General features: G+C 37.2%; 2 protein-coding genes across 2 annotated transcripts; one reads left to right on the top strand and one right to left on the bottom strand.

Moving 5' to 3' along the window:
• The first annotated feature begins 3119 nt into the window (after positions 1-3119).
• LOC133819409 (uncharacterized) lies at positions 3120-4780 on the top strand. The gene is made up of 5 exons (XM_062252664.1): positions 3120-3462; positions 3548-3654; positions 3759-3906; positions 4042-4236; positions 4328-4780. Exons 1-5 carry the CDS (start codon positions 3238-3240, stop codon positions 4556-4558), a joined length of 906 nt encoding a protein of 301 aa, XP_062108648.1. The 5' UTR covers positions 3120-3237; the 3' UTR covers positions 4559-4780.
• Positions 4781-4921: 141 nt separating this feature from the next.
• LOC133819408 (uncharacterized) lies at positions 4922-8305 on the bottom strand. The gene is made up of 4 exons (XM_062252663.1): positions 6695-8305; positions 5951-6210; positions 5421-5630; positions 4922-5315 (listed from the first exon to the last, which is right to left on the bottom strand). Exons 1-4 carry the CDS (start codon positions 7905-7907, stop codon positions 5190-5192), a joined length of 1809 nt encoding a protein of 602 aa, XP_062108647.1. The 5' UTR covers positions 7908-8305; the 3' UTR covers positions 4922-5189.
• Between the last annotated feature and the right edge of the window lie 3692 nt (positions 8306-11997).

The raw sequence follows: 11997 nt of genomic DNA, 5'->3' as shown, positions 1-11997 counted from the left end.
AAAAGCTTCAGCAGCAAGCTTCTCGTCTTCCTGATAACATTGATCATTAGGGTGAGCTTGGGCTTGCATCCTAGCTTCTTGATAAGAATCTTTAGCTTTATGGTAGCTAGCACCAATATCACCAACTCTATCCCTGTTAAAATTTTTAAGAACATGTTTGAGTTTCAGAAGCTTGAAGTATATTGCTTTGATACCCAAAGCTTTGAGAGGAGCCTTCCAACTAGTTAACACCCGAGCCTGGAACTCAGGATGCTCAGCCCAAAAATTATAGAACCTGAACAGTTTAGATCCCATAATCGCAGAAGTTTGAAGCCTAACAAGGCTAGAACAGTGATCTGAAGTAGACTCCCAGTTAAACAGAATTGTAGATTGAGGAAAACAGTCTAACCATTTTTCATTGCTAAATACGTGGTCAATTTTTGAGTAGATTCTAGCCTTACCCTCTTGATTGTTAGACCAAGTGAAATAGGGCCCAACACTTCTTAAAGGCTCAAAATGAGCACCAGCCAGCCACCAGATTGAATCTTCTAATTCAAGACCAGAGATAGGCTTTCCTCCCAATCTATCCTTAACTGAAAAAGGAGCATTAAAATCCCCTAGAATTAGCCATGCTTTGTCCAACAGAAAAGGCCTCTGCAAATCATCCCAAAGATAGCGTCTCCCTTCAATAGAGTTAAAACCATACACAAAGGTGACCCCAAAGCTATGTTGAACACTACTCATCCTAACCAAACAATGAACCGCTTGAGACGACTCCTCTATGATAGTAACTTTCACAAAATTCCTTCTCCAAAGAATTAGTAACCTACCTTCAGTAACAGTGCTATTATGGTAATCCCAGTTCGGCAGCTCAAAATCCATGAGATTACTTATTTTACTACTCTTCAACTTAGTTTCTAAAAGGCCACAAATTCCAATATTATTACTACTACATATATCTCTAACAAGACTATGTTTAAACTTACTATTGAGCCCTCTAATATTCCAGCAAAGAATATTACAGCTATCCATTAGGCTTGTTTGAAGAAGAACTTCCTCCTTTACTACCCATCAATGGCTCTTGAAGCACCACAAACTTATAGCTTTCTTATTTTTTTGAACTTCTTCCTTAGCCTTACCAGCTAGCCTCTGACCCTCTTTAGCTTTAACAGCCACTTTTTTAGGGGTAAGCCAGTTATGGTCGGACTGAACTCCTTCTTCTCCTCCAAGTGGCTCAATAGAAATTGGTGGAGATGAGACCTGGTTCACCTGAACCGAATTGTTCTCTGGAATAGCTTGCGATGCCTCCTGCATCAGCAAAGTATTCTTCAGTTCATCAGCATCTTTATCCTTTTCCTCCATCTTCAATATAGGTTCCTTCCTAACCCATTGTACAATCTTTTCCTTTCTACAATCTGTCATTGAGTGGCCAAAACCAGCACAGGTCTTGCACTTGACTGGAAGCCATTCGTACTCAACTCCCTGTTCCAAAATTTGGCCAAGTTCGTTAATATATTGTATATGTTTGGGGGGATCATCAGTGATCTCCATTTCAACCAGCACTCGAGCAAACTGAATGCGAGTTCGTTCCCTTGTAAGTTTGTCCACCATTATTGGCTTACCAATTGTGCTCACTAGGGCGCTGAGACATTTACTACCCCAATATTGGAGCCCCAAATCATGGAGGCGAATCCAAAGAGGGACAGATCGCACTAAATGAACAGCGCTCAAATCTGTAGTCCAAGGCTGTACTATAACAAGTTTCCTATCAAAGTGAATGATACCATTTTCTAGAACATGATCCCTTGTAGCTTCATCATTGAACTTTACCATAGTTAAACCCATAGTCATTCTAGCTATCTGAGCTATCCCCAAATGACCCCAGACCCTTTTAATGAAACCTTCAAACACTGCCATAGGCGAATTTGCGCCTAAAACCATACAGATCACTGCCGAGTTCCAGTTTGCAGATTGCAACTTAACCTCCTCAGCATCCATTCTGGCAAATTTTCGACCCTCCCTGTAAATCGGCTCAGTAAACTCAAGCTTCTGCTCTGAAAAAGAGAGATGAGTTGCCGAAAAACCCTGCCACTGTCTCTAAGCGGACCCTAGAAAATCTTCCTCTGTCACTTTATCTGCCCATGAAGACTTATGAGAGGTCAATTGTTCCTTGCCAATCTTTGCCGTTGATAAAACCTGGGGAAAACTATCTCCCGAACTAGAGATCTCGTCAGAATGATGAGGAAAATCCTCTTCCGTAAACTCCTCCTCCGCTCCCGTTTCCAGTACCTCCTTACCTTCAGGCACTCCATCAGAAAACGGAGTCTTCTCGTCTGAAACTTTCTGCAGATCTTGATCTCCAATCTGTATCGTAGGCTTGCGAAGAGGCTTTTTCTTCTTCGCCATGGGAGAGAACCAGACACCTCTCAAGCCTTTGACCCTCTCTAATGTCTTTATTTTTAAAAGTGTAAAGAAATGACATTTTTTATTACCTCATTTTTTATGATTTTTATTTATTTATTTAAAAGTGTTTGACTTTAATACGGTGATATATATATATTACTTTTGTTAAATTAATTTTTATTTTAAAGTTATATTGATTTTTTAAGCTTTTTATGAGTTGTTGGTATATTATTTTTCAAATATTTTTTATGGTATGGTATATATATATATTTTTTATGATATTTAGTTTCTATCTTATTATACATAATGGTAGTATACGCATATACATTTTTTAGTAATAATTTTATAAATTTTGTTAGTATATATACTTTGTGATGTGTTCATTCAACAATTCATAAAAAATAAAAATAAAAATAAAAAACTACTTACTATTACACATTATTAATGAAAATTTTGCATGATGCCCCTAAAAAGGCATAATATTATAAAAAATGCTAAATATAATCTATATTGCACTTTTTTTTTTACTCTCTTAAACACGTGATTCCACTAATGATTTAAAACAAATATTAAAATATAAAAGCACTTACCACTGTCATTATGATATTTATACGTTTTTGTTGTAATTATTATGATATTGGAATTTTGTATAGTTGTGTAAAAGGCAAGCCCAACGGCTCTTTCCTTCTCCGCCTTTGTTTTTTCAAATTTAAATATCGAAAGTGTATTACTCTTCTCTATCGTATCCTATCAAACAACACTCACAAACTCCCTCTGCTTCATTTACTCTCTTCTTCTCTCTTCGTCCACTGACCCAGCGAGTAATCCATAATCTTGAATCCGTTTTCAGTGGCTATGGCTCTCAGACCCATAGACAACAAGCTTCCAATAACGACGCCCGAAAGACCTAAAAAGCAAGCTAAGGTTGCGATTCCGATTCCCATTCGAAAACAGCCCGAGCTTTGCACCAATGACGAAAACAAAGCTCCATTGGCGCCCCCTGCTCCTGCTGATTCCACCATCGAATACATCGAGTCTGATAGCCTTGAACCCATTGAAGACCCTGAATCCTTGATCCAAGTGAGTCCATTTTATTATTTTCTTCAGATTTATCTGTGTTTCAGAGCAACCCCATTTGAAATTTTATCTATTTGTTAAATTTCAGAGCTTAATAGAAGGGTTAGAATCAAAAGACTGGATCCAAGTGTGTGAGTCACTGAATAATGCTAGACGTTTTGCACTCTATCACTCTGATCTTCTTGCTCCTTTACTGTAAGCTTTCTTTCTTCAATCTCAATATTTTTCTTCATGAGATTAAAGAAATAATTGGTGAAAATATTATTTGGGTCTTTACAATTTGGGTGTGATATTTTCAGGGACAAAGTCATGCTGGTATTGGTGAAGGCAATGAAGAACCCCAGAAGTGCCCTTTGCAAGACCTCTATCATGGCGTCTTCTGATATCTTCATGGCCTTTAATAAAAAATTACTTGATCCATCTACCTCTGATGCATTTGATCACTTGGTCTGTTCTTATTTCTTGAATAATTATTAATCAGTGAAAATTGACTTAATTTGTAAATAGTCTTTTCAACAACACCACTTTTTTTTTGGGGATTGGTTTTGATAAAGGGACCGGATTATGTGATGGGTTTTGTAGATGCTTCAGTTGCTACTGAAGGCCTCTCAAGACAAAAGGTTTGTGTGTGAAGAGGCAGACAAGGCATTAAAATCAATGGTGGGGTCTTTGACTCCTTTACCTCTTCTCCAAAGGCTTCGAGCTTCTGTTAAGCACACCAACCTTAGAATTAGAGCGAAGGCTGCTGTTGCCATTTCTAATTGTGTCTCTAAGATGGTATGCTCATAAAATTTAACTAATGAGTAATGACTCTTTTGGCTAATTCTTAATAATAAATGCTAATCATGATTATCAACCATTTTTTCAGGGTCTGGAAGGAATGAAAGAATATGGACTAGTTGATCTGATTCAAATAGCTGCTGATTTGTTGAATGATCGACTACCAGAGGCGCGAGAAGCTGCAAGGAGTGCTCTGGTTTCTGTTTACAATGCATTTATAGAGAATGAAGAGCAGAAGCAAGAGGCATGGCAAAAGTTTTGCCAGTCTAATTTGTCACCTATCCACGTTCAATCTGTATTCAAATTTACAACTTCCTAGAGTAGGAAGTGGAGTTTATACTGTAGTAGCTAAATAAGTAGGCCACAGCCCCCTCCTCCATAAGTGTGAACTTTTCTGAATTTTTGGTCATGTAAAGGTTGTTTTTACATGACACTTAGTATACCACTGGTTTGATAAGAAGAATGAGAATTATTATCCTTTGTTTGTTTGCTGTAAAACAGTCTCTTATCACTATGATAGTATGATGGCATTCAACTTCAACTCTTCTCCAACAGAACTTGCAATTTATCACAAGAAGGTTTATCAAGGATATTGGGGAAGTGGACGACATTTTAACTAACTTAAAAAACACTATCAAGCATATTTGTGTACCAACTGATTACAAAAATATTTTTTCAAGTTTAGGGAAGATAACATGGCGTATATTGCAACTGGAAATTGTGAAAAAAGTACAAACATTTTCTTCACTGCCACTCAACACTTCATCATGTGTAGTCTATATGGGAAAAATTAAGTAGAGACCAACACACTAAGTGATATAGAGCAAAGAGCCGATTCAACAAGATCAAAATCAAAAGGCAAAAGGGCCCCACACACATTATGGTTGAAGGACTGACAATAAAAAAAAATCTAGTCCCTCCACAGTCCTCTATGAAGCAACAGTTTTAGTTTATTTAACCAAAGAGCGCAAAGCCATCTCAACCTCAGCAAATGGTTGCCCAGCATATAGTTGAAGCTGACCTTTCTTTACAACAATTACCTTCAATTTGTTCGAGTTTATTGCTGCTTGGAGTTCCTGCAAAGTTTTGCATTCAAAGGTCGGTACATTTCTCAATTGAATAAAACAGCGTCATTATACAGAAGATTTCGTAAGTTACATAAATTATATTGGAGTTCTTACTTTTATTGACAAAGGAACAATATCAGCTCTGACATCACCCAGATCTTCAAAAAAAGATTCCAACAGATAACAGAAGTTATTGGCATCACCGCGGTCCTCAAAGGCAACAGTATATGAATAATCATTTGGGTTTTGGGCTTCAAGACCAGACTTTAAGGTGTAAAGTCCTTCTGGTCCTTCAGGATCAGAACCTCGGTGCATAAGAACAACCTAATGAGATAAATTGTTTTGATGGTTAGCAAACTCCTATGAAAAGCAATTAAGGAGAAGTTTAGCAGAAAGGACATGCATAATAGTACATTAGATAACGATGAATAGATACACACAATTTCAACTGGGGTAGCTAATGAGCGACATTGGCTGAGCTAAAGATGTGATAAGTATGCCCAAGATCGTTTGGTTTAAAGTAGCTAGGTCTAGGCATAATATCTAAGATGAAACCATGGTACTATGTTTATCTCTAATCACAGGCAAATGAACAATAACGACGCTAAAAAGTTGTATTCATTGACAAAATTTAGTTTACGTACTAGAACATAAGGAAGACCCAACCACCACATATCAGTCTCACTATTTGATTGCGGGTGTGGAACTTTAATGGATACTCGTTTCTTTCCAGTTAATTTGCGTTTTGAACTACCATTTCTACTTGAGACAAGATCATCATCATCGCATCCTTCTACGGTTTCACAGTTCTCTTTCACGAAAGTTTCATCACTTCCCATCCCTGACTTCCTTGATTTGGCTATTTCAGCTGAAGTCTCCTCACGTCTACCCTCCTGAAAAACACCTATAATTTAAGGGATCACTCAAAGCTGTACTTTTCAAACCAAATAATCATATTTTAACTGTTTATGATACCATAAATGAACCTTACATTAATTAAAAAACTACAAAAAGGCAAAGATAATCATAACTTATATAAAAGTTTGTCACCTTGACTTGCATTTTACCAGAAGTCTTGAACTAGATTCACACAAGAAACTACAATAACATGAATCTATTGTTTATAATTTAATATCTAACACGATTCTGAGATGCCCAGATAAGTCTCCTCTCCCTCCATCTAGTCAAAAGACAAATTCTAATAAAAGCCAACAAACGGAACACAAATGTCAAAGAGAGAACACTGAGCTGAACACACCAAAAACTTAACGACCCAACAAACATGTAAAACTGCTGTAAAAAAATTAGAAATATTTCAACAAATAACTAAATGCTGAAAAGCACTAGCTAGAAATGTTGAAACACATTGTATGATTTAGTGACATTACCATTTATTGGTCTTTCTCTTTTACTTGCTTTCTTTTCACCACTTCCTCCACTAATCCCTTTCTCTGAATTGCTCCCAACATTTTTTGTCAAATCCTTTTCTTCTACCTGTGATTCTGATTCTTCATTTCGAACACTTCCATTTTCTACTATTATTTTGTCACTGAGACCATCCTTTTTCCCCTTTGACACTTTATTCTTTTGGGAATCGCCAAACCCCTTTGGATTCTTTCTTGTATCAATCGAAGGACTTTTAAATATAAGTTTCTTCTTATACATCTGATTCTCATTTTCCTTTCTCTCATCCAAATTAGTCTTTCTCAATCCATCTTCTACTTTCTTCTCAGCATTGATTAAAAAATTTGCATATGCTCCTGTAAACTTCTCCTTATCAGAATTTAAACTATTCTCCAACTTCCGCAATCGCGTTTCGATCTCTTTCTCAATCCCAACCATACTCTTAGTGCTTAATTTTTCACCAAAACCATTCTTCTTAGACCCTGAACTTTTCTTATGCCCATTTTTCTCATTTCTCTCAACTTTCCGGGCTTGCTTCGCCATTGTTCTAATTTCTTCAATTTTCTCATCCAATCGAACTTCTTCCAAAGAAACCAGATTGCTGCTCTCAGACAATGAATTCAAACTCAAAGCTTTCTCACCTCTACTCAACGAAACCCTGCTCTCATCCGAATATGAACTATCCAAGTCTCCATCTTTCTGATTAGCCAAAACCCAAACAGCATATATAGTCTGAAGCACAAAAGCACTACACACATATACACCAAACTTCAAAAAATACCTATCAGAAAGTTTGCCAACACTACCATTAGAACTTCCGGTGGTCTCAGACGACTGAAGCTCCTCCACTTTGTCGTCCTCTGCGGCGACCGGAAGCTCCTCCACTTTGTCGTCTTCTGCGGCGACCGGAAGCTCCTCCACTTTGTCGTCTTCTGCGGCGACCGGAAGCTCCTCATTCAGGGTTTCGGGGAGTGTAATGGGAACGACGGGGTTTTCTGGAGGTTTTTGAGGAAGCGAAGGATGAGTAGGTGGTATTTTGAGGATTTTGGGTCGTAAAGAGTTTCTTCGCCTTGTATACTTCACGGGTTTTGATGGAGTTGGTGTATAAGCTAAGAGGGGCAATTTGCGTGGTCTGCTATTTGTGGTAATATTAGGTGTTAGAAAGGAGAAGGCGGCGGAATAGTGAGTGCCCGCCATTGGTACCCTCGGTCGGAAAAGAATAAAGCTTTGAATTTATGCTTAATTAGGGTGACGAAAGCTATACATTAATATATATATATATATATATATATATATCTATGTGTTGTGAAACAACAAACAAACAAACAAGAACTAAACAAAAGAATCAGTAATAAGCAAGATAATAAAAACAAGATAACAGCAAGAGTTTACTTGGTTCGGTTCATTCTCATGAACCTACTCCAAGGGTCTGAACAGCCAAGAAATGGCTGATATACTTTATTCAATCTGAGTGTTACAAAAGAGAGAGATTGCACCAGAGACAAGCTCACAAACACCTGAGTTACAAACCCTGTTTTCTTCTCTCAAAACAGAACAAAAATTCTCACCAAACTCTCTCACTAAACTCACCTCTCCAAGAACTCCTTTTCTCAGCTTTACAAAGTTGTTATTAATAAACAAAACCTTACAGTATATATATATATACAAATAAAAGGCTGTAACTAAAACATAACAGTCTTGGAGAGAGCACACGTGTACCAGCTTACTTAAGTGGCTGAATCATTTTTCCAACAAATCCACCTTGATTTAGTCACATTAAGTAACACAAATTTAAACTGAACAGACCAGAGCCGATGAGGCTCACTTAACAACTTCCAAATCCAATCAAGTTTAGGCAATGCCTAAACTTGTTTACTGTCACACTCTTTGTCAAAATGTCAGCTGGATTGTCTTCAGTACTAACTTTCTTTGCCAAAACTTGCTTCTGTGATACAATGTCTCTAATAAAATGGAACTTTATATCTATGTGTTTAGATCTTTCATGTAGCATAGGATTTTTAATCAAGTGCAAAGCACTTTGATTATCACAGTAGACTGTAGTATTTTCTGAATCTATTCCAAATTCTTGAGTCAAACCTTTCAACCATAGAGCTTCTTTGAATGCCTCAGTTGCTGCCATATACTCAGCTTCAGTTGTTGATAAGGCAACAACTTTCTGAAGGTTTGACTTCCAGCTAACACAGCCACCAAGTACCTTGAAAACAAACCCTGTTAATGATCTTCTTGTATCAACATTGGCTGCATAATCTGAGTCAACGTAGCCAACTACAGTCTCTTGAGAGTCATTAACATTTCCATAGATCAAACCTTGATTTAATGAACCCTTTAGATATCTTAGAATCCATTTCAAAGCTGCCCAATGCTCTTCCCCAGGATCAGCCATAAATCTGCTCACAATGCTCATAGCATGGCCTAAATCTGGTCTTGTACAAACCATAGCATACATAAGACAGCCAACAATATTAGTATAGGGTACCTTAGACATATACTTCCTTTCTTCTTCTGTTTTAGGAGCTTGAGATTGGGAGAGCTTGAAGTGATTTGCAAGAGGTGTAGTCACTGGCTTAATATGATTTAAGGCAAATCGGTTCAACACTTTCTCAAGATAACTTTTCTGAGATAATTTGATCACTTTTGGTCTATGTCTGATTATTTCAATCCCGAGGATCTTGCTTGCTGGACCTAGATCTTTCATTTCAAATTCACTATTCAGCTTTGCTTTGAGCTTATCTATTTCTGTTCTACTTTTCCCAACAATCAAAATATCATCAACATAGAGTAGCAAGAACAATTGGCTATTAGAATAGACACATGGATCATATGAGCTTTTAACAAAACCAATACTAGTAATAAATTCATCAAACCTAATATTCCATTGTCTATGAGCCTGTTTTAATCCATAAAGAGATCTTTTAAGCAAACATACCTGGTTTGGATTCCCATTGTCAAAGCCTTCAGGTTGTTTCATGAATATTTTCTCATCAAGTTTTCCATGTAAAAAAGTTGTTTTTACATCCATTTGGTCCACCTCAAGATCATACTTAGCTGCCTTAGCTATTATAACTCGAATTGATGTTTGTTTTACCACAGGAGAAAAAATTTCATTGAAATCCAAACCTTCTTTTTGAGTAAAACCTTTTGCAACCAATCTTGCTTTAAACCTTTCCTTTTCTATTCCTGGTATGCCATCCTTTTTCTTGAAAATCCATTTGCAATCTACAAGCTTCTGTCCATTAATTTTGTCTACAATATCCCAGGTGTTGTTTTTCATAAGAGATTTCATTTCATCCTCCATTGCTAGTCTCCATTCTGTACCATTTTTACTGTTTATAGCCTCATTAACACTTGTAGGTTCTGAGTTATCAATCTCTTCAGCTGCAGCAAGAGCATATGCTATGAAATCTGCATAGCCAAACTTATCTGGTGGTCTAACATCTCTTCTCTCTCTGTCCCTAGCCAGCTGATAATTGTTTAGATCCAATTGAGTACTAGTAGAACTCTCACCTTCCTCTGATCTTGTAGCAGATTCCTTAGATAGAATTTTATTGATGTTTTCCACCTCAATTCTGGCAGTACTACTGTCTTGTTTTTGGTCAGAAATCTTATCCTTTTTCATTGGCATTTCTTCTTCTCTAAACACAACATCCCTACTTATTATGCATCTTTTAAAACCAGGTTCAAGACACCACAGTTTGTAACCTTTTACTCCATCTGGATAGCCAATAAACATGCATTTTACAGCCCTTGGCTGTAATTTATCTTGTCTAATGTGAGCAAAGGCTGTGCATCCGAACACCCTCAAATGACTATATGCAGGTTTTCTTTTTGTCCATACTTCTTGTGGTGTTTTGAACTTGAGAGCAACAGATGGACATCTGTTTATTAAGTACCCTGCTGTTTTGACTGCCTCTCCCCAGAAATTCTTTTCTAATCCAGCTCCTTTTAACATGCATCTTACTCTCTCAAGAAGGGTTCTGTTCATTCTCTCTGCCAAACCGTTTTGTTGAGGAGTTTTCCTTACTGTATGGTGTCTAGCTATGCCTTCATTTTTACAGAATTCATTGAAGTCACCTGAGCAATATTCCAATCCATTATCTGTTCGAAGCTTCTTCACTTTTCTGCCAATCTGATTTTCTGTCAGTCTTTTCCAATTCTTGAAGCTGTCCAATGCTTGATCTTTAGATTTTAAGAGTATCACCCACACTTTCCTAGAGAAATCATCTATTATACTCATAAAATAGTTAGCTCCACCTAGAGTTTGTACTTTTGATGGCCCCCAAAGATCTGAGTGTAAATAGTCTAATGGCCCTTCTGAAATGTGTTTTCCAGTGTCAAACTTTACTCTACAAGTCTTCCCATATACACACTCTTCACAAAAATCTAACTTGTTACAAACATTGCCACTGAGTAGACCTTGCTTTTTCAATTCTGAGATCCCCCTCTCACTGACATGTCCCAGCCTATAATGCCATAATTTTGTCATATCAGTATTTTTGCTTGTTACATTTGCAGCTACACCAGTGATCGTTTTACCATTCAAGAAATAGAGTCCATTTCTGTATTCTCCTTTAATTACAACAAGAGATCCTTTCATAACTTTCATTGAAGCTCCATCAATTTTTACAACACAACCACCTGCTGCAAGTGTTCCAATAGATAACAGATTCCTTCTAAGGTCTGGAACATATCTGACATTTTGAATGGTCCTTTGAATGCCATCATGCATCTTTATGATTATAGAGCCAACTCCCTGAACTTTACAAGCTTTATTGTCACCTAGAAGAACAGTCCCTCCTGATATCTCTTTAAAACAGCAAAACAGATCCTTGTTCGGAGTCATATGAAAAGAACAACCAGAGTCCAATATCCAATCTTGGCCAGAATCAGTTTTAGACACCACTAGTACATCAGCTGAATCATATCCTTCACTGTCAGAGACAACACTTGCTTCCCCCTTTTCATTTTTCTTCTCACGATTTTGCTTGTTTTTGAGGAAATAACAATCACTTTTGTAATGTCCCTCTTTCTTGCAGTAATTGCAAATTTTCCCAGATTTGAACTTTGATTTTGTTCGATGGCTGCTTTGACTTCTGTGACCATTTGAGTTTCTGTGGTTCTTGAAAGTCCTTTTGTCACTTCTTCCTCTGACCATAAGGCCCTCTCCATTAAAGTCTCATTTTCCTTCAGACTTCTTCTGGATTTCTTTTGAATTTAAAGCTGCCTTCACTTCAGACATGGTTAAAGAATCTTTTCCATGTAATATAGT

This window comes from Humulus lupulus, chromosome 2 (assembly GCF_963169125.1).
Source record: "Humulus lupulus chromosome 2, drHumLupu1.1, whole genome shotgun sequence".
Taxonomy (NCBI): Eukaryota; Viridiplantae; Streptophyta; class Magnoliopsida; order Rosales; family Cannabaceae; genus Humulus; species Humulus lupulus.
Note: the sequence above shows the minus strand (reverse complement) of the source record. Positions and strands in the feature narration are given on the sequence as shown.